The sequence below is a fragment of the Monosiga brevicollis genome, genomic scaffold, assembly GCF_000002865.3.
Source record: "Monosiga brevicollis MX1 MONBRscaffold_9 genomic scaffold, whole genome shotgun sequence".
NCBI lineage: Eukaryota > Choanoflagellata > Craspedida > Salpingoecidae > Monosiga > Monosiga brevicollis.
Genome location: NW_001865046.1, coordinates 834,219 through 855,618, shown reverse-complemented (window position 1 = coordinate 855,618; position 21,400 = coordinate 834,219). Strand labels below are relative to the sequence as shown.

The following is a 21,400-nucleotide window of genomic DNA, read 5'->3' as shown; positions in this document are numbered from 1 at the left end:
CACACGCCGTCTACGGCGGCATCAGAGACATCACATGCAAGTACCGAGGCGCGAACACGAGAAGCCTCAAGCGCCGCTGTGGACCGTAGCTCTTCCCCATCAATCGTCCAAACTCGGTCTCCACGTCGAACACACCTTGCACGAGTGGCGCAGTGGCAACCACATCCCAAGAAGAGAAAATCGTCTAAGTCCACCCAATGAGGAAACAGCTTGCTTACTAAGTGTTTAGAAAAAAAAATCGTCCCGGGCGTTTGTCAATCGAAATAAACCTTGAATGACCATTGATCAATCGGAACTTGTCTTGTCCATCTGCTTCTACCCACCAAGTTGTCTCATTGCTTCGCTGACTCGTCTTATGGCGCTGCCATTTGACATACCAATCAGAGCCATGTAGCCCTAGAGAGTCAAAGCCAAATAAGTTTCGTATGGAAAAGAAATGGGATTTATTTCAAAATAAATGATTTTCTGGTCTTTGGGCTGCTATGGCATCCACAGGAAGCGTATGAACACAAGAGCACCCTCGTTTGATCCGCAAAAATTTAGCGCTTCTGCTGTGCTTGATTTGAAACGCACAGCAGACAGAATCGCCGAGCACGACCCGAAATACTGACTGCCAATTAATCGCACCTGCCTCAATCCCAAGAGCAATATGTTGTTACAAAAAGGGAATACATATGTTACTTTCAAGGAGGTGACCGAACTATCCCGCTGAACAACATATTAAGGTACATTCCAACGCAGTAAATCGCTTGCAGGCAAAAAACATGGAGAGAGAGAAAGAGAGAGAGAAAGGGAGAGAGAGAGAGAGAGCTTTGAGGAGAGAGTAGGAAGCCAACCTGGACCCTGTGAAGCTGGTGTTACCAACTGTACTAAAACACTTACAATTGGTAACTCCCACTTGGCGCTCTTTTGGTTCTCTTCTCTCTCTCGCTCTCTCTCGCGCGCGCTCTCTCTCTCTCTGTTGGGAAATCAGGAGAGAAACGGCAGCGTGAGGGGCGTGACGCTGGCCAGGTACAGGGTACTGCAGCGGATCGAACCACTGAACGCATCATAAATCGGAAAATCTGTGCGTCAAGCAGAAGGGGCTGGACGAGAACGCAGCTGGCCAGCGCTGCTGTTAGCATCGGTTGAGCGGCTGCATTGCCATCCGCCCATCTACCTCAAAGCCTTCCCCCTCCCCGCCCACAAACCCGGCACCTTTTCTCCTGGCCAAGGTGCGTGCGCCTGTGCACGTGAGCCTGTGCGTGTATTTGTACAGCCACAAACTGAAGAAGGGCCGTGCTGGCGTGTGTGCGAGGGACTTGTATCTGCCTGTATCTGCTCCCTTTCCGTGCCTTGTGAGAGGGCGGGCCACAGCAGAACGCTCGTTCCGTCAGAGCGCTTGACCCGAAGCGAGGAGCGCCCACTCCACTCCCGATCCCTGATTGTCCCAGAGTGACTGACCCTGGGTGTAATTGTGTTGTCTTGATCAGGTTGGGCTATCGATTCTTGCTCAAGCGTGTAGCCAGCTCGTGCGTGGCCATTGCGGCTAGGCGCCCCCGTCTTGCCGCCGCCATTGCCGCCATTGCCGCCACCTGTCCTTTTTTTTTTTTTCTTCTTTTTTGATCCCGATATCATGTCTGCGTACGTGGTCGCTGACTTGGCTCTCTTTCCGTGGTAGTGTCCCGGTGTGACAGAAATCCTGTCCACGCCCTTGTTTGTGCGACCGTGTCCGGCTATCTTGTGTCCTTTGCCAAACCCCCTTGCGGCTTTGGACTGAATCGATTTGTCTTGCCATGCATCACCTTGCAGGTCGCCTTGGGTCGAGATTATCGAGCCCGGGAGCGGCAAGCCCGTTTATGCCAACACAGACACCGGTGATTGCCTCTGGAGCCCGCCTCCCAACACCGATTTGTACGTTGGGCATGCGCACCCAGGCCATGGCCCCAGCCTCCCTTGGCATCGTCACAACCGGATCAGCTTGCAGGTCATTCGCGGTCATGCCTCACCGATATTGCTTTTTGCGCCCTGCTCGCAGCAAGCCAGCAGGAGATGACCAGTGGTGGGAGCTGATTGATCAGGGCAGTAGCCGCCCATACTATTACAATGCCACCACTCGAAAGACGGTTTGGAATCGCCCCACATCAGGGGACATTGTCTCCCTCGCACGTCTCCAAGAGGCGCAAAAGGCCATGATGAACGGCAGTGGTCCGGCTCCCGAACAACAGCAATCACAGCCTCAAGCACAACCCCGAGCATCCCAGTCCCAGCCCCAGCATCAGCTACCGCAGCAGACCCAGCCGCAGCAGACCGCACCACAGCAACAACCGGTCCGGACCCAGTCACAGTCACAGCCACAGCCGCAGGCACGACCCGAATCCGGTGCACCGTCATTGCAGGCCTCCACAACTTCTCCCTCGGCGCCGGCAGCACCTGGCCCGGCCCCCAATCTGACGGCGCCCATGGGTCCTGGCGCCACAGTATCCGCAGCCCCGGCCGTGCCCCGTGGTAATTATGACGAAGTAGCGTCCTCCACTCCGCACCTGCATGAGCTCAAGGATGATTTGGCCACCCACAAGCGCGGCTTTTTCCGCCGCAAGGTCTCCCTTCACAACATGCTCTCCTGGAGCCGTGAATGCATCCCGCGCCCCATGCTCTTGAACCTAGGCAAGGAACATCGCAAAACTGCGCTCGAGATTTTCAAGCTCGTCCAGCAGTTTATGGGTGATCGCTCGGCCAAGGGCAAAACACCTGAATCGCTTGCGCTTGAAGTGGTCGACGCTTGCTGGGAGGTGGTCCGGCTGCGTGACGAGCTCTTCTTGCAGCTGTGTAAGCAGACCACCGAGAACAACAAGCTTGCTAGCTGCGAAAAGGGCTGGCAGCTTCTGATTGTCGTGCTCAACTTTTTCCCGCCCACCAAGATGTTTGAATCCTATTTGCGGGGCTACATTGCCCGTCACACGGAGATGGGGGCGGGCACGATTGGCAGCTTGGCCGAGCAGGCCTTTCGCCGCCTCGACCGCATTGCGGCGCAAGGTCGGCGCCAAGGCCAACAAGCTCCCAACCAGGACGAGGTGGCAAACGCCATTCAGCGTGTGACCAACCCGTCGGTGTATGGCTCAACCCTGGCGGAGATTATGGACATGCAAGAAATCTCCCACCCAGATCTGCCCATCCCACTCGTCGTTCGTGAGCTCTGCCAGGCCGTTTTGCGCGAAGGCGGAGCCCGGACCGAGGGCATCTTTCGTGTCCCTGGTGACATTGATGCCGTCAATGCACTCAAGTTGCGGATGGACAAACAGCAGGGGGTGGGAGAACTGCCCGACCCCCACGTGCCGGCCTCGGCCATCAAGCTCTGGTTTCGGGAACTGGCCGAGCCCGTCATCCCGGCTGAGTTGTACGAGGAATGCATTGCCGTACGTTGTTTGTGTCGTTATGGTACCTGCCATCCGCCATCCCCCGTTCCTGCGCTCTCTGAAACTTGCCCTCAAATCGCGCGGCTACTCACCGAGCCCCCTTTTCCTTGTACACCCGCCAGTCAAGCAATGATACGGCGGCTTCAGTGGCGGTGGTTGACAAGCTGCCTCCTGTGAACCGCACTCTAGTGCTGGTCATCACGCGCTTTCTCCAGGTAAGCATCGCAGCGTGCAGCATACCGATACCGAATCCCGGCATCTTCGAGGACAAACCACGGTCGTTACCTTTTCATGTCGGCCGCACCGACTCACCCGCCTTCAACTTCCACTCTGTGCAGGAAATCGGTCAACAGGAAAACCAGGCATACACCAAGATGAGCCACGACAACTTGGCCATGGTATGGGCCCCAAACTATCTGCGGTGTCCCTCCGATGACCCCATGGTCATTTTCAACAACACCAAAAAGGAAATGTGCTTTGTGCGCAACCTCGTCCTTGGGCTTGACACGTCAGAGGTCGCTCAGCTCCTGCAGTAATAGGTTTCGTGCCTTTTTTTTGGGTCGTGAACATTGCGGCGAGGAAGTTCACTGTATTTCTCTTGGCGTGCTTTGATGGGACAGTGTGGCTATGAATGGGTTGCGCCTGGCCTCCATTGGCATGTCGTATCGTGATGCTCAAATCTCGTCGTCTTTGTGCCGTACCCTTCTGTTTCATCGCCAGCATCAGCCATCGGCGACCCAGCAGCCCTCCGTTTTGTTTTCCTTGCCGAGTGTGGTGTTGTTTATTCTCGTTCTTCATGGCCGGGTCACCGTTTTGTTCTCATTTCTGTGGCGCTGCGTCTTTTTTCTTTTTCTTACCCCACTACTCCTTTTAAAAATCTGCTTGGCATCAATTTATCAAAGCGATTCTCCGACTCTCTATTGCATGCCCTCACTGCCTTGCGAAGCACACCCACCACCTCTCGACATCATCCCTCCCCACTCGCAAAACAACAAAAACAAAAAAAGCCATCAAATTCAATTTTCTTCCTTGATCGTTGTCACTGTTGTTTTGTTTGGTTGTTTTGCACTACGCCCCCTTCTCTCTCTCTCTCTCTCTCTCTCTCTCTCGTCTCTCCATCTCACACTTTTTTTTATTTTTTATTTTTTATTTTTTACAACCATTTTTTGTTTGGTATGTGAGGGATCACATCGGGCCGGTCAGGGTGGGAAAAGGGGGAAGAGAGGGGTGGTGGGGGCGGTGGCGGATGGGAGAGCAGGCAGCAATTGCTACTGCGATTGAATTGGTATTGGTCAAGGCCATGGGTGGGAATTTCTTGGCTTTGACTGCTTGGGCTTTTGATGGCAATGGGATGAATTCCTGCTGGGCCATTGATTGATTGACCGCTTCCCTGTCTACTGTGACTCGCAGCACTGCTGGACCACCCCACCCCCTCCGGCCTTCATCATGAGCTTGAGCGCAGAAGATCGTGCCGGTGGGTGTGCATGCCATGGCCACGCGCGTCCTCGCTCCTCATCGACTAACTGGCTTGGTGCAGTGTCATCTCAATACCAACTAACTGTGCATGCGTGCCTGTACCAACAGTTTTGGCTGAGGCCTTTCAGCTGCACGAGAGCAGCCCGGGCCAGCTCTCTGCCGCATCATTTGGCGAAGTATGATGAGTCTCCTCGTGTCGGGCCAAATTGGATCTTTTGCTCGATTCCTCTCGCGTCGGGCGCTCATGTTGGCTTTGCTCATCTTGCGGCCATCAACTGTTCTTCTCACCCCAGGTGGTGCGCATCGTGGGTGCCAACCCCAGCGAGGAAGAGGTGCTCGCTCACTGTGGTAGTACGTTGATGGTCACTCGCTGTCTGCTGCTGATGTCTCGTGTTCCCCTGCACCGCAGGCTCTGCTTTGCCAAATCTGACAGTGGGTGGCTCACTGACTGATCGAACGTAGACAAAACCACGTTTACTCTGGATGATGTGGCCAATTACTTGGCCACGCAGAAGCTGCACGAAGATCCGGTTCAAACCTTGCGTGATGCGTTTGCCATGTTTGACCCGTGCGTTTTGCGTTCATGCTTTGCCCGAGATGGCGCCCACTGGCCCTCAGCGCGACAGCTCGCGCCCAGGCACTCATGGTCGTTATGCCGCCCGTTTTCAGCGAGGGCAAGGGCTCTATCGACGCCACCGAGTTTCGCACCGTCATGCACAACCTTGGCGAGCGCTTCCAAATGTATGAGATTGAGGAAATGATGCGTGTACCGGAGACCACTGCAGATGGTCAAATCGTTTACGAAGGTGCGAGGCGCATTTAGCTTCCCCCGCCTTCAGTTCTCCTCTTCCTTGTGCACCGCATCCAAAAGTTTGCTTGTCGCATCCCCACAGCTGAACCACTCATGAATGCATTGACCTTCCTTCCTTTTGCCAATCGCTTTCTCAGATTTGGTGAAATTTGCGGCCCAATACAAGTGATGCTTCACTGTCGGATAATTCGCCTTTGCAAAGCTCCACAAACACACGGGGATGATCTCACCGGTTCCACTGCCAGGCGCCGCTGCAGGCGATGAGAAGCTGTGCTGTGCTTGTATGTGACTCTGCTTTTGTGTGTGTGTGCGCGCACTTGTGTGTGTTTCTCTTCTTCTCCTTCTTTTTTCCTTGTGTGTGTGTGTGAGTGTGTGCGTACGTTATGTACGTTGTGTTGCTGGTATTGAAAGCTAGCTTTGTTCAAAAATTCAACTTGGATTAGTTTAAGACTCCTCAAAGCTCGATCAATCTGCTCTAGCTAGGTGATGCAGGACACACCGGGCGTGATGCGCATTTGTACGACGTTTGTCAGGGTCAGGTGGTCGACCTGCACGTTAAAGGGATGGCGTGGATCAGCTTCTACATGACAGCTGTACACTTGGACGCGCCGCTGAGCCTTGTGCTCACGCAAACGCATTGACAGAAACAGCTGCGAGACGGGTGCTTCTCCGCTGTGGAAAATAGCCGGTGATGCCTCAAGCTCGCGGTGGATTTGCAAATGTTCGTAAAAGCAATGCTGTTGCGTGTAGCGTACTCGAGCGACGCCCAAAGCGTCCCGCTGGGCAAAGTACAGCTGCAGAGGGTGCTCAGTTTGCTGGATCTGCACCCCGGAAGTGAACAACAAAGTGTGCACCCGACGCTCGTTGTGTAGTGCTAGCGGCTCAACTGCGTTGACGTGCTGCGCTGTTTGACGGGTGGTCAAGCGGCCCACGCGCCCGCTGGGCTCGGCCGCACTCACCGACACATCAGGCCTCAAGACTACTTCAAGTTGAAACACTGGCAGCCGCATTCGCAAGTATGGAAAAGCAAAGCATGCAATTTCCAAGGCATGGAGCAAGAGCTCATGCATTCCATCGACACCAGAGCTGGCAGTCGCGCTTCCTGACGGGTCGGCCAGGCCTGGTCGCCGGCCCGCGCTCGATGGTTGGTGGCCACGCTCCTTTGGCGTTTTTGAAGCAGGCGGGGACCGATTGGCATCCAAGTGGCTACTCAGGGCTGCAGGTCCCAAAAGGGTGCCAGAGGCCAAATTAGCCACGGCATCGAGCGTTGACCCGGGCGCGGCATGCTCCACCTGCTTGAGCAGAGCTTGGGCTAGAGGACTCAAGGATGGCCGACTGACACGATCAGAGGGTGCAGATGAATGCGGACTGCTGTGGCGGGCCAACACGTTGAGCAGCGCAAAGATGTAGCTTGGGGCACGGATGGCATGGCGACGAAAAGCTGGATTGGCGCATCCAAACGCTCGCAGCACATCCAGCTTTGAGCATTTGTCCATCTGAACGGCAAGTCCACGCTCCATCGCGGGAGCACGCGGTGATGGTGCGAGGGTCTCGGCGGGCAGGTGCGTGGGACTCGCAGCACTGGCCTCAGCTTCGGGGCTCGGAGCACGCTCTGGGGTCGTTGACGTTGAAGGGGGTGGTCGATAGGCGCCAGAATTCCAACCACCGGTCTCCGCCCACCAAAGCGGTGTGATTGAGCTCATGCTGGTAACGGAGAATCGGGCGCTATTGCGAATGCGAGGCCGTGGCCCATTGACCGCGGTTTGCACCTTTGGCGTGGCGGGTGGTGGGGATGGCACCGGAGCGGAGCGAAGCAGCGCAAATTCGGCATCAAGGTCAGCGTCGTCCGTTTCTTCAGAGATATCCGGGAACTGAGCTGACCGATCACGAGTATTTGCACGCCGCAATGGCGCCGAGGTTGCTGCATAGGCACTGTCCTGGGCTTGCTGAGCCACGTTCTCCTGTGGACGTGCGACAAGGCCCAGTGCTGAGTTGTCAGCATCATCATCCGAATCATCGTCGCCGGTTGCAATTCGAGCAGGCGCCTGGTCTGTTTTCGCGCCGTCGGGAAAAGTGGCAAAAGCGGCTACGCCGGTCACCTTGTGCCCCGGAGATGCCGGCGTTTTGGCCACCGCACGCAAAGGGGTGGGAGCGGGAAGGGGGTGGGCGGCCACGTCAGCTGGTGCGTCCACGACTGAGATGGGGGTGGCTCCGGCACTCAGGCCTGCGCCAGCCGAAGTCGTCAGGCGAAGAGAATTGGGAAGGCCATCGCGAGAGACGGTCAGCGAGCGCTCACGACGGGGGGTGTCTGCAGGAGAGAATGCCCCAGGGCGGGCGAGATCCACTTGCATGCCTGTCTGCCAGTCCTCGCCTTGCCAGCTCTTGCGTCGGCTGCGTCGTTTCGGCGTGGCTTCGATCACCATGGCGCTGGACTTGGCGCGCTCAGCCACGCGCGATTGCGTGGACTCGGGGCCGTTAGACTGTAGCTGCGCCTGGATGAGATCGACGCCAGCAGGAAGAACATGAAGAAGGAAGCGTGTAGGCGCATGGCCTGCATGCGAGCGCATGTTGTCCTCAACGAGCGTACACGCTTGCAGGCAGGTAAGAACCAGCGCATCGCCGCCCACAGCCACCACATGCAATTCACGAGTGGTGGGCAGCTCCACCGGGGGTGAGCCCTGCACCATAAACTGCTCAAGGCCCGCAACAAGCTCGCCATGTGCCAAGGTATCAACCGATGGCGATCGACTCTGAAATATATAATCCTCAGCGCGCGACGAGTCGATGGTCAGCACGGTAAGCTCGGGGAGGAGGGCCAGTGGCGACAAGTCTGGAAAGGGAATGCAAGCCACGGATGGAAGCAGGTCATATCAGTGGTGTGCCCGCGCGTGATGGAGATGGTAAAACGACGGGCCAGCAAAACTGCGCGATTTGAAGCCCTGAGCAGCTTGTCTCGACCGTCTCCCGGGCAAGGCATCCTGACATACCGGGAAGGTCACGCTCTGGCAGTTCGGGTTCAGGCAGGAGATCCGACAGGATGGCTGTGAGGACTTGCCGGACGCGCTTTAAAGCCACCTCTTCCTCAAGCGCAGCAATTTGCTTCCTACGATTGGGGGCGGCACGTGGCAGCAGGCCAGACATTACTCAGGTGTTGTGGGTGAAGGCATGGCACACCAATGGGGAGCTGTGCGTACCAGAGAGCCGTGAGGCGGTTAATGGCCGCTTCGAGGCGCGGGCCTGGTGCGCGGTGGAGCGCACGGCACAAGAGCCGGGCTTGGGAAGAATCACCCAAGTAGGCACGAAGGATGGTCATGATACAGGCACGCATGCGAATAATTTTGGGCTGGCGTCCAAGTCGCAGCGTCTTGGTCAGCACGGCAGTCCAGTCCTCGGTCAAGAGCCCGGACGGCGCGTAGGCTCGGTCCAGCACGACCAAGTAGCGAGCATGAAAACGGGAGAGAGCCGCAGGAAGTCCCGGTGCGTAGACGTGGCGGTGAAAGGTTCGCCAGGCATGGTCAAAACACAGGCTGGCCCAGGAGGTGGTGCAATGATGGGACAGCTCACGCAGTGTACGTAAAGCCCCCGTCATTGTGCTCGGATGGTGGCAGGCAGTGGCTTGGGCAAAGAGGGTGTGGCCCGTGGTCAACATGCTGATCACCACGTCTTCGTGAACAATGCTGCCGGGATGACGTGCGGGAACCGTCAGCAGCTGGAGAAGGGTGCGTCGCAGCTCCAGCGGGGCGAGGCGCCCTTTAGCAGCGGCCAAGTGCACTTGCAAAAGCAGCAGATCATGCTTGATGGCATCCATGGGCTGCTGCGTAGCAACACCAAGATCGCGCAGCGCTTGTTGGGCCGAGTACTCGACAGAGAAGCGTTTAAGAACATGGGCCTCGAGCTCATAGAGCATGTCAATGGCCCCCATGCGAAGCTGGGTCCAGTAAAGAAAAACATGTTTGACCAAGGGCGCGGAATGTTGAATCCGGGCGAGGCAGAGAAGCACGTACAAAGACTGCAGAATTTGCAAACGTGCGGGCATGTCGCTGTCGTTTTCAAGGGCAGGGTTGGTTGCGAGCGCACCGGCCTGGGCGGGTGGCGAGGGACCTTCGTCTGGGTTGCTTCGGTCCAACGATGACGGGCGCTTGATGACGCGGCTCACGGCTTCGGGCAGCAGCAGATCCCGGCACGTGACATCGTAAGGCTGCAAATACTGAATCGCAAGCACGACGGCTAGACGGGTGGCAAAGGCAGGATCTTGTTGGGCCAGAGCCCATGCGCCACTGGCTGTGCCGAGCGAAACCAGGCCGCGATCCAGCAGCTGGGCCACCGCCACGCAGGCCAAGGCTTCGCCTCCATCGCCCATGGCAATGGCTTGTGGAGCCAGTCTCTGAACAAGGACGTCCCTTGATGTGTGCCTAGTTTGGCCAGCGCAACGTGGTGTACAGCTGGCGGGGCCCCATGAAGACGGACAGGGGCAGTGAGCACTTCCAAGCCCGGCTTCTTCCTGGAGGCTTGGGCTGCACCCGCGTCGACGGGGGTTGCCACTGTCGACGAAAACACCAGAGCTTGGCCAGGCACTACCGGCACTGTATCAAGCGTCTCCAACGTCCAGCGAAAGAGCGCAGCAAAAAAGCACCTCAATGGCCAGGGGGTCGAGCGCAGAGCCAGTGCGGGCGTGAACTGTGCGAGCAGCGCGGTCACGGAACAACAACAACAACAACAACAACCGACGACGGCAGTGACAATAACAGCAATAACTTTGAAAATTGCTTCAACTTCTAGCACGGGATACATTAACGTTGCTTCAACTACTAGTTGTATTACGACTTGAACGGCACGGTCATTCCTGCATCATACACAATAACAACTGCAGATACTCAAATTTTAACGTCATGATCTTACAAAGATGGGATGAATGAGTCAACAATAACCTCTAAATGTTCTACAATAACTTTACAACGTCACAGCCAGGGTGCAGTGCAGATCAGACCAGACGAGGTGTGCGTGGGTGCAGCAGGACAGGGCGCTGCCTGCGGGATGGTTGCTGCTCGAGTCAAGGGGTAGGAGTGCGTGAGACAGGGTGTGTATGCGTGGGCATGAAGTGGCTTCAAAGGCCAAGGGGAGAAAGGCTTTCTGCAGCTAAATTTTAGACGTTCAGCCGCTTCTTTGGCTCGTCAATGCGGGGCGAAGAGGAGCGGTGAAAGGACTCATGAAGACATTCAAAGACGTGACACTATTAAACACACATGGCCTGCGTGGATGGGGGCCATTTTCCAGAAATAGAGCTTGGCTCTGCGATCCATCGATCTCGGCTAGTTGGCTCCTGTATCTGTTTGCTGTAGACAGCCAGCCGAGGGTAGGGGGGGAGGGGGGGAGGGCATGGATGAGGCCAGATTTGTGCGAGAGTTTACGTTGAATTTTCAGCGAGGGACTCACCAGTGTTTCACACACGCGCTGCAAATTGTCGGCTTCAGTCGAAGTAACATCCAATGCCTGTCGTCACAAGCGCGGCCAGGACGTACCGCTTTGAGAAAAGCAAACAAACAGAAGACAAGGCAAGGCAACGTCGCGTACGATTGCATGGGGGCGCAGGCAAGGAAAGCAACCTGTTGTGCAGGGCACATACCTCCTGTAAGCGTTTGAGTCGCGAAAAAACGGTCTGCAGTTGTTCGCGAGACTCGGCATCCAATTGGTCTACCCCAGAAAAAGAAAGAGTGAGTGAGGAGAGCCACATGCCCAACATTCGCCCCGCAAAGGCGCGTGGTGAATTTGGCTTCAAGTCTGAGAACAATGTCAGTTTGAGCTATCGTTCTCAGAGAGAGAGAGAGAGAGAGAGAGAGAGAGAGAGAGAGAGAGAGAGAGAGAGAGAGAGAGAGAGAGAGAGAGAGAGAGAGAGAGAGAGAGAGAGAGAGAGAGAGAGAGAGAGAGAGAGAGAGAGAGAGAGAGAGAGAGAGAGAGAGAGAGAGAGAGAGAGAGAGAGAGAGAGAGAGCCACACAGAGACACTTACCGGCCTTTACGGACAAAGGCCCTGCCGCTCCTGTCGAGGCAGAGTGCTCGTCAATCTATGGGCAAAGGACGCCGCGGTTAGTTACAAGCTCCCCTGTCGCAGTGAGAGCTGATGAAAGAACAGCTGTCAGCGGATATACCTTTGGACGCTTGGCAGCTACTTCTGCCACGGGTTGGAGCTGACGGTCCAAGGAACGGCGGAGCTGGGTAGCGCGCTCGACCAGGCCCACATATTGCTCCTCGAGTGCCGCGGCTGCTGATTTGAGCCGCTCGCTTTCTGGTTCAGCATCTGTGCGGGAGGGCACAAGTGAGGATTGGGGCTCGTGCATGTCCGCACGGCACAAGATTAATGCTGCCCGTACCGTCGTTGAGCGACTCGACCTCGTAGTTCCAGGCCTGGCCCTTGACCGTCACGTTTTGCTTGAAAAGGCCCATGGTGCGCGTACAAACCTGGGCAGAAGATCAATCGGATGGCATGTTGTGTCAAGGTTGGTGAGTCAATCGGAAACTCGATCAAACGAGCGGAACATCCATGAGCAGCACGTTGGGCAGCACATACCCGCTTCATGTGGTGCTCAATCAGAGCAAATTCCTTGCTGGCCTTGGCGCCCTTCTTTTGCGTCTGCAAATACTTTTTCAGCGCCTCCTCAAACTGCTTTTCAAGCGCCTTGACGCGCGCGTGGCTACCCACATCTACCTTCATCGTCCTCGTACTGTGTCGCCTTTCCCAGCTCAGCACCCGTTGATTCGTTGACTGCGAGACCAAGGAAATCAAAAATTTTCGCACAAAAAATGAAAATCAAGTTTTTTTTTTTGGATGTGCGAATGCGTGATCTTGTTCACACTTTAACATTGTCATCATTTTCAATCATCTCGTTCAAAGCAGTCAACGCACACAACACACACACACACACACACACACACACACACACACCACACACACACACACACACACACACACACACACACACACACACACACACACACACACACACACACACACACACACACACACACACACACACTGGCGCCTCATCGCCTCGCATCTATCGCAGTCCGTGGCAAGGTAAGACGCTTCAGCTTTGGTCGTTGATGAGTGCATACTTGAGGTTGTGTTCGTCGGCGGAAGAGGCCAATTTTGCCTTGCGGCATTTGAAGGCGAGCAAAACCAGGATGAAGAGCGCGGCGGTACTGCCAACGCCCACGGCACAACCCTCAATCCAGCTGCGGCTGCAGTGCACGGGGTGGGGGCTCGGGGCGGTGCTGGCACAAGGAGCAGCTGTGACGGTGGTCGTGGCATGGGCAGTGGTGTTCGGAGGTAGACTTGTTGCTGTGGTTGCGGTCGTGGCGGCCGTGGCGGTGGTGTTATTGGCTGCTTTCGTGGTTGAAGGGGCACTGGTTGAAGCGGGGGTCGGAGTGGTGGTTGTCGTATGGTTGAAGAGTTGATTCAAACGGGCGCGAGCGCCATCGCTTAGGGCATCGCGCCACAGGCGGTACTGGTCGTCAAAGAAGAGCTGACCAGCTGCCGAGTCGGTGACATGAGTGGCCATAAGCTGAAGGCCCAGACTTTCAGTCTCCACTTCCTCCATCACGTAGAAGCGCTGGTTGCGCTCACCCTCCACGTTGTAATAGCGTGCAAAGTATTGGACGGCCAGGGATTGGTTGCGAGCCATGGTCGATGTGGTGACGCCCACGAGCAAGCGTTCACGAGCCGACTCGTCCAGCGAATGAACGTAGCTGGAAAATAGAGCGTGAAGCTGGTCGACTTGGCCCGCGGCCGCCACGTTGATGCTATCAATAAGCAAGGGCTCCATGTGTTCGGCAAAGTCCTGCAGCTGGCTGTGCGCAAGGCTCTTGTTTTGAATGAGGGTGGTGGCAAGAGTCAGGGTCGTGTTCCAGATGGTGACTTGGGCCTGGACTTGACTCTGATTCAAAACTCCATACTGCTGGAAGCGCGTCGTCAGGCCCGCAGCGGTCAAGTTCAGCCAGTGCTGCTGAAGCGTCTGCAGATTCTCCAAAACCGTGCCATTGAGGCAGTAGCGGGTCAAATCGCTGGGGTTCGTGTTTGGAGGTACGCGTCCAAACACGGGCTGCAACGCCACCGACAGAGCCAACGGAATGTGTGCTACCATCTTCAGCTCGTGATAGACGTCAGGGGTAATGGAGCCCAAGACACGCCGCAAAGTCTGGTTCTCCCAAACCACCAGATAGTCGTTTTCCAGCAGAATCAGCGGCGTCGGGCGTACAGCTCGACCCGAGGCGGTGTAGATCTCGTGAAAAGCATCGTTGGCACGCACCAGAGCGTCCGACTCATTGCTGGCCGCCGGGGTCTGTGGCTCAAAGTCTGCGGTCACCCAGGGATCAAAGCTCCCGGCCTGCAGCGCGTAGGGGCATTGTGCCTTTGCCAAACTCCTGGCCACCACCACCACCACGCACAACGCCAGCCACACCCGAGCCCTGGACCCCCGACCCAAGAGAACCAGAGGCCTCATCATTACCAATCACCTCGAATCTGCCAACCCATTCGCAGCCCTCCCACACGCACACGCAGACACCCCTCGCACACAGAGAGGGAGAGAGAGAGGGAGAGAGAGAGAGAGAGCGAGAGAGAAAAATGATTGAGCTCGTCATGTGATGTGTGTGTGTGTGTTGTGTGATCTCTTATTTTTTTTTTTTCTTGAAAGAAGTGGCTGACATGCAGTTGAGTAGATGATCTTTGAAGGTGTGTGTGTGTGTGTGAAAGGGCAGCCGCATGCTGTAAGGGGGGGGGTGGGGGTTTAGAGCGGGGCGAGACCTCATGGTGTGAAAGAGTGTCCTAGGTGGCTCATGCGGGCCAGGGTGTGCTTGATGTGGGACGGACCACTCGAGAACATTTCGCGTTCTGGCTGAGCTCGCCTTGAAAGGGCTCCAGCTAACTGGCCACCTAGACCATGGCGAGCAGCAATGGCGAAATGGTTGCTCTTTTGGAGGTCAGTGTGCTGTTGATTCGTGCCGTGACCGGCTTGAGGCAAGGCCTTGTTTTTCCTTCTCGTATCTTCCTTGACTCGTATCTTCCTTGACTCGTATCTTCCATGACTCGTGTCTTTCATGGCTCTCAACAGGAGGAAGACTTGCTGGGCGAGCCCCTCAGCCAGCACTTTCGCAACACCGATCGGGCTGCCTTTCTCCCCTTCAGCCTCCAAGTGCGTGCGGGGACGGTCATCTCAATACCACCACTCCCATGCATAGCTGACCTATGCAACAAATATCGTCATACCCATCCTTCTTCCCACCGTCCACTCACCCACAGGCGTTAGCCTACGAAGATCAAGCCGTGCGGGAGGGGCCCTATCACCACAGCGCCCCGCATATGTATGCTATGGCCCTGACGTTTCTTCAGATCGAGCCGGGTAAGAGAGTCAATCAATCCTTTGTACAGCCGCCAAGCGTTCTGCTGCTCGAGTGCACCTGATGGCGGTCCTTGATCCCCACCAGGCTGCAGCTTCTTGAATGTGGGCAGTGGCACCGGTTACCTCAGCTGCATCGTGGGTAAGCATGCCTTCCCTCTGGTGACCAGCAGCAGGAGCGAGCTCACAACACCAACGCAACATAGGGCATGCACTGGGCAACCTCGGTCTCAACCATGGTCTTGAGGTGGATGAAGAGCTGGTCATGTTCTCACATCAATGTGTCATCGCCCACTTACACGAGACAAATGCCGATTTCACCGCCCCCACGTTTTTCACCGGCAACGTCCATCAGCTGCAGGTCTGTCGTGCTTTGCTCAAAGATGGGTTCAGCTCGTTCAAGCACATGTAACAGATTGGCAGGCAGACAGGGATTTGCAGTCGCAGACCAGATCGACTGTTTCTAATGTGGGAGGCAATGCCATCGTGCTCTAAGCAGCTCGTACAGGACGGTCACCACCATCGGCGTTATGATCGCATCTACGTGGGAGCTGCCATGGGTGATGCCCTGTACAGGTCTGTCATGTCAACATCGGGCATACTTTCGCTTGTTCACCGCTCACTCTTCATCTACGTGCAGGCGCATGTGCCAGCTTCTGCACTGCGGTGGCTACCTGGTGGGGCCGCACCAAGACCACCTCATTCGCACGCTACGCCTGGACGAAGACACTTTTACTGAGCAGGCGTTCTCAAGTGTAATGTTTGCTGACCTCGTGGAAACGGCAAACGCTCCACGTTAGTGTCTCCGACACCTCCATCCTTGCCCCTTGGCTTACACCTCACCCTTTTTGTCGTGCACTCTTGTGACTGGTTGCTGCAATAGCTGTTTTTTTGGCTGCAGCTGGACCATCATCGTTAACCCATCTTTGTCTGCAAGAGCGGATCAGGACTCTAGGCGAACCTTTAAATGCCAAAACCATTTCAAGCCTGGGCTTGCCGCGCGATCTTCAACAACAGGTGGCCCGCGGCTACCCCGTGCTTAGTCCCGGCTTTATCTCCGACGGCGACGAATCTGATGACAATGAAGCTTCATCAACCATCGAGCGTAAGAAAGAGACAGCACAATTTTAATCTCGGCAGCCTCGATTCTCCCACCTCGCCTCACGACCAGCCGCGTGTATTTGTGTTGCTATTCGACTAGCCTGGACGGATGTCTGCGCCTCGCAGCTCTCCGTGGCTGCTCAAGTCGCTCATGCCACCTACATCGCCAACCGTCCTGGAACCAGCTGGCGCCTGCTGCGTCGCATTCAGCTTGTCTTGCACAAGTCTGCTCCAGCTCGACCAAGCGTGGATCTACCGCGTACGATCGGTTTGGACTCTTTGCTTTAATACCAGCTGCCTGACCCACTCTTCAAGGTTGACTCATCATGGCAATCGTTGTGCCCATGCTACCCGCAACCTCAGCCCGTTTGCTTGCGCCAGATACCCCAGTTGGTCACGGTACGGACGAGGAACACATGGGGTTTTACTTGAATGCCCTGCTGCAGTCGCTCAAAGTGGGCAATTGGCCAGGAGCTCTGCAGGCTGCTGGCCTCGCCAGTATCATTGCTGCAGCTCGGGTTGGTCTGCTGCGCCTGAGCCGAACATGCCGCTACGCGCCTTTCGTGAATTCTAATGCTAGTCACTGCTACTCGAGTAGATGCAGCCCCCTCAGCTCGATTTTATTCAGCATGTCTCCAATCAACCGGCTTTCAGCGTGGACTGGGCTCCTGCAGACCGCACCGTTCTGCTCCTGGCTTTGGCAGACTCCACGCCAGAGCTGAAGACAGCCTCGGCGACCTATCACGAGGTGCGTTCAGGTCTGGAGTAGGGTGAACCATTTGACATGCCTCTTGGCTGATAAGAGTCTTGAGGGTTTGCGGGCTGTTAGGTCTTGGAGTTGGATTCTGCAAATCCACAACCTGCGGTCCGACTTGAGCGGCGCCAGGCCCATGAGCCCTTGTGAGCAGTCATCTGGGCAAGTGGTGTCCAGTACGTTTCGAAGATTGGATTTGCTTTAAGCACATGGTGCAGGAGTCAACTAAGACAGTCAAGTAGGAAATCAAAGAGGCTCAAAGTCCCGAAAAAGAGGTGAACGACGCAGTTTGCTCGTGAGCGAATGGTGTATCCGGCTGTGAGTATACAGCTCAAAGTCAGTTAAAGGTTTGCATGTTAATCTAGTTGGAGTGCTCTTAACAAAAAAGCCAGCTCTTGAGCTTCGGTAGCTACATCGCTACTTAGATGGCGATGGTCATGGTCGACATGTAACAAAATGGGATCTTGTCCCAGCTGATGCTTGCGCAGCTGTCGTCACAGGTGGGGCATCGTGAGGACTTCTCACGTCAAATGACGGGCACATGCACGAAACAACGCACCTTGGCTGCAAATTTGGCGGGCTGCCAGTATTTGACTCGCGAGTCGTGAAGGCAACCCACAATGTAGCAGCTTGGGAAATGACCATCCGCGATGTTGTGGTAGGGACAGTAGCCACGGATGTTTGCAAATGCCTCTGTTGAAAAGTGTCAAAGAGATGAGCAATTCATTAGCCAGTCAGCGCAGGTCATGCATGCATATTCCTTGTTGCCATACGTACCGCGATCCAGTTCAGGGTTGCCCCATTCATCATACTCGTGCCGGGTCAATGGCAAGGTGCTGTCCAACATGGTTGTCAAAACGTCCACAAAGGGGACGGACAAGACACAGGCCCTAATCATATCGGGCCGACGCACGACAATATGCGCAGCAGCCAGGCCACCGGCACTGGCACCACGCAGCGCCAACTGTTCGGTTGTTGTGATGCCCTCATTCACGAGGTAGGACAAACAGGCCTCGAGATCTAAAAACGTATTTCGTTTGTGTAGGCCCATCCCGCCTTCGTGCCAGGCAGTGCCAAGTTCTCCTCCTCCTCGCACGTGGCAATAAGCCAAACGGAAGCCACGCTGGAGCAAGCTGACCCACGTGGGGTTGTACCCTAAGCGGCAAAGGCGCAGGTACGAATTGGACCCCAAGATATTTCAATGTGAGCGGCATGATGGTTTCGGCCGGGACAATGCCAGAGAGGCTAGCACCACAGAAAGAAATAAAGGCAGGAGGCATGCATGCGCACGAACGGCGTTCGAGGTTGTGGCCGTATGCTCCATAGACGAGCGCCAATGTTGGGGCCGGTTGTGACAGGGGTTGATCTCGGCGTCCCACAATGGTTATGGGGACACTCAAGTTATCAGACGTTGGCGCCCACAGGCGCGTCACCTCATACTGTATGGTCATCGAGCGGACAGAGAGCATGAGACCAGCACTGGAACTGCTTCGCGCTTGAGCGAACTAAAAGAGCTTTGCCAGACCTGAGACGCCACAAAGCCAGCAACATCTTGTGTGTCATGCTGCTCCAGTTGATTGAGCTCACACGTCTGTATCCAAGCAGCGAGGACATACAGGGTTAGCCCAGCATCGTGCTTTGAGAAAAGCTTGTCTTCATAGCGAGTTTTACGAACCGCTAGGTTCAGCTGCCAATCAATGCGCTGGTGGAGCGGGTCGCTGGTATTGAAATTGAGGTTTTTGGAGGCAAATACCGCATTGATGGTAGGTTCGAGGTTACCAAGATGAAACGGCTGCAATTTTCCCACGGGATGGCGACGTCATTTCGTGCGGTGAAGGGGTTTGCACGTGAGCAGTGGCCAAGATGGCAGTTGTTGTGCCTACCTCTGGCAAAGTCTTCGTCCGGCGCGAGCCATCTTGCAAACTGACGATGGAAATTTGAGGTGATGCCTGTCATGTGTAGCGTTTGCGCACGCCCAGCAGTCACCGAAGTCAGGGTGCCCACTCGCAGTGGCGCGTTGGCCGGTGTGCATTCCAGCGTACACACCTCGGTACTCTCATACAAGACAAGGCAGGATGAAAATATTTCGGCGTCATCGATCTTAATGCGTGGACTGCCAGTCATCGTGGCCGATGCATGTGGGTAAGTTGAACGCAAAGTCGGCCGTAGTTTGAAATATTTTGGGCAAACACATACTTGTGCTCCACAAAAGGAAGCCAGGGCTCAGCAGGGCCCTGGGTGGTCATCACGCAATAATTGGGTGCTTGCCAATCCGTGATAATGTACAGCTGGCCATGCGCATGCTACCGGTCGTTCGACAAAATTGTCCCACACAAGGTCAGACGATACGCTCATAGCACCAAAGCTCTCAAGAGGCAAGCGTGTGGCTGGGCGTACTTCAACAAAGTAGTGGCATGGGCCCGGAGGCGTAACCTCTGCCAGTTCATCGAATGAAGCCCCGCTTCTGGTGGGCAGCAGTGAGACTTTGGATGCCCGCTTATTGTTGACGTTGATGGTAAAAAATTTGTTGTCCTGGGCCACAGTCATGGTCAGCCACGCATTGTACATGAACATGAAAACAATACAAAACAAAAAGAAACCGCTTGACCACATGTCAGTTGATCGGTCAAGCATACCTTGGTCTTGCCAATATCGACGAAGTTACGATCGTCGTTCTCAGTCAGAAGCAGGGCATCTTCAACGACGCGACCTACGATACTATGTGCGGGCGCGTCCAAAGCCGGCAGATTGCGCTGGCGCAGCACATAGGGCCGACTATCGTCACCCAGTCCAACCCAGCGTCGGGAAGGTGAGCATTGGGGGACAGTGACGCATCACGAGGGAACCGATCGAAAAGAAAAGAGAAGAAGAAAAGTCACATGACGATGAAACGAACAATAGCAAAGACAGCAACATCATGATCATCATCAACAACAGCAACAAGACGCAGTCAAGGAGCGGTGTCGGACGCACAAGCGCTCATCGTGTTGGGTATAGAGGACGGCTGTTGCGTCCGCATTGAATTCGGCATTGACGATATTGGGGACCTTGGCCACCAAATGCAGCTTTTCCTCGTTGGCAACCCCGAAAAATCCCTCAAGCGTCGACTTGGTGGTGGTATTGGTCGGTGCCGCAGGAGATGGTGGCTCCAGGTCAAAAATGTACAAGTCACACGTCTCGAGCTGCGGATGCTCGGCCATGACGCCAAAGCGTCGGTGATTCTCGCAGATGAGCAGACGCCTAAACGACCGAAAACTTGCGCGCATGAGGTGCGATCTCGAAAAATACAAGCCATTGGAGGGCAGCTGATTCAACGAGGCCAGCAGTACGCACCCCGGCAGACAGTTGCTTTTGGTCAAATCTGTAAATTGAGCCGTATCCAATACGACTTGACCCTCTGCAAACGGGGTGTCCACGGGCTTGCGCATGTGCATCTAGCACGACAAGAAATCGGGGAAGGTAGAACAAGTGTGCGGCATGGATCATGTTGGCGGTTTGAGATATGAGGAAAATTTCTTCGAGCCAAATGCAGAAACAAAGCATGGATCGCCGCTCGAGGAACTGACCAGCTGTCCTCTTTGCCCAATTGTGGTGTAGTAGTAGTACGGGTCAATCCGAATGGGGCGCGGGAACGGCTCGTGGCTGCGAGCAGGGCGGGAATAAAGATGGAACGTGGTGAGAGCACAGTCCACAGCCCGAGGTGGTATTTCAAGGCGGGCAGCACGCCCACCTCATGCGAAAGTTGATCTCGCGCTCTAGTTGCTGCTGTAGACTCTGAGTGTCGGACATGGCTGCCTCGACGTAGCTGCAAGGACCATGCAAGGTTGGAAGACACACCGGAGTTGCTGTGGACATGAGTTGAAACCTTTCAGCTTGAAACCAGGAATAAATAAAAACGCTTTCAATCGGAACAAGTCAAAGGACAACGAGGCTCCCAAGGCAGCGAGTGGTTTGGGTGGGCGACGGCGTGATCCCGCAAACAGCGACTGGTGCGCCGGAGCCGCAGGAGACGAGAAGCGCAAAACGCAACAACCAGACGTTCTAGGACTGCCTCACCGTTGCTCAAGATCAAGGTGGTTCTTCGTCTGGGGCCTAGATGCTTGGGCAAGCCAGTGGTAATCATCGGACCAGCTGGTGCCGTGATGATGGAATGGGGTGGGGAACGCCATGGCATCAGGAGGGCCTGAGTGACGCATGGCCGTGGAAAGTCGACTCCACCTATTTCAAAACCCGCAGCAGCCAGCGAATTGGTGAGACTCTGCTGGGCATGGCTCCTGTCAGCTGTAGCGGAGTCTGAGGAGCAGGCGAGCCGGCGCGCGTGCACACCAGGGCCGAGCATCCTGAGCGACATCATTGAAATGACGGCAAGCGCCGGCCGCAGCCAGCGGGTGGTGCCTAAAAGGCGCAAAACGAAGCAATCTCGGTCCGCTCAGATGACAGGGTGCCAGCATTGGTACTCGCTGCACCACGAGG

The 21,400-nt window shown here is 55.6% G+C and overlaps 5 protein-coding genes across 5 annotated transcripts; 2 read left to right on the top strand and 3 right to left on the bottom strand.

Moving 5' to 3' along the window:
• Window positions 1–1,919: 1,919 nt before the first annotated feature.
• Window positions 1,920–5,694, top strand: MONBRDRAFT_25265 (uncharacterized protein; the record flags this gene model as incomplete). Its single annotated transcript, XM_001745654.1, has 8 exons — window positions 1,920–3,395; window positions 3,518–3,610; window positions 3,734–3,886; window positions 4,806–4,869; window positions 4,980–5,047; window positions 5,165–5,222; window positions 5,334–5,439; window positions 5,469–5,694. 8 exons carry the CDS (start codon window positions 1,920–1,922, stop codon window positions 5,692–5,694), a joined length of 2,244 nt encoding a protein of 747 aa, XP_001745706.1.
• Window positions 5,695–6,161: 467 nt separating this feature from the next.
• Window positions 6,162–10,042, bottom strand: MONBRDRAFT_25264 (uncharacterized protein; the record flags this gene model as incomplete). The annotated part of the gene is made up of 3 exons (XM_001745509.1): window positions 6,162–8,512; window positions 8,670–8,785; window positions 8,877–10,042. 3 exons carry the CDS (start codon window positions 10,040–10,042, stop codon window positions 6,162–6,164), a joined length of 3,633 nt encoding a protein of 1,210 aa, XP_001745561.1.
• Window positions 10,043–11,472: 1,430 nt separating this feature from the next.
• MONBRDRAFT_32337 (uncharacterized protein) lies at window positions 11,473–14,264 on the bottom strand (the record flags this gene model as incomplete). Its single annotated transcript, XM_001745508.1, has 6 exons — window positions 12,791–14,264; window positions 12,582–12,732; window positions 12,246–12,440; window positions 12,049–12,136; window positions 11,827–11,975; window positions 11,473–11,742 (listed from the first exon to the last, which is right to left on the bottom strand). Exons 1-6 carry the CDS (start codon window positions 14,179–14,181, stop codon window positions 11,473–11,475), a joined length of 2,244 nt encoding a protein of 747 aa, XP_001745560.1. The 5' UTR covers window positions 14,182–14,264.
• A 352-nt stretch (window positions 14,265–14,616) lies between these two features.
• MONBRDRAFT_25262 (uncharacterized protein) lies at window positions 14,617–16,942 on the top strand (the record flags this gene model as incomplete). Its single annotated transcript, XM_001745653.1, has 10 exons — window positions 14,617–14,655; window positions 14,788–14,868; window positions 14,976–15,075; window positions 15,161–15,214; window positions 15,243–15,433; window positions 15,572–15,648; window positions 15,713–15,867; window positions 15,956–16,177; window positions 16,274–16,432; window positions 16,848–16,942. The coding sequence occupies 10 exons, from the start codon at window positions 14,617–14,619 to the stop codon at window positions 16,940–16,942; spliced, it is 1,173 nt and encodes a 390-aa protein (XP_001745705.1).
• Window positions 16,943–17,453: 511 nt separating this feature from the next.
• MONBRDRAFT_25261 (uncharacterized protein) lies at window positions 17,454–20,716 on the bottom strand (the record flags this gene model as incomplete). Its single annotated transcript, XM_001745507.1, has 14 exons — window positions 17,454–17,620; window positions 17,705–18,082; window positions 18,222–18,366; window positions 18,453–18,518; window positions 18,603–18,719; window positions 18,811–18,876; window positions 18,974–19,040; window positions 19,124–19,230; window positions 19,325–19,459; window positions 19,564–19,702; window positions 19,901–20,167; window positions 20,261–20,361; window positions 20,494–20,569; window positions 20,658–20,716. The coding sequence occupies 14 exons, from the start codon at window positions 20,714–20,716 to the stop codon at window positions 17,454–17,456; spliced, it is 1,890 nt and encodes a 629-aa protein (XP_001745559.1).
• Window positions 20,717–21,400: the final 684 nt, after the last annotated feature.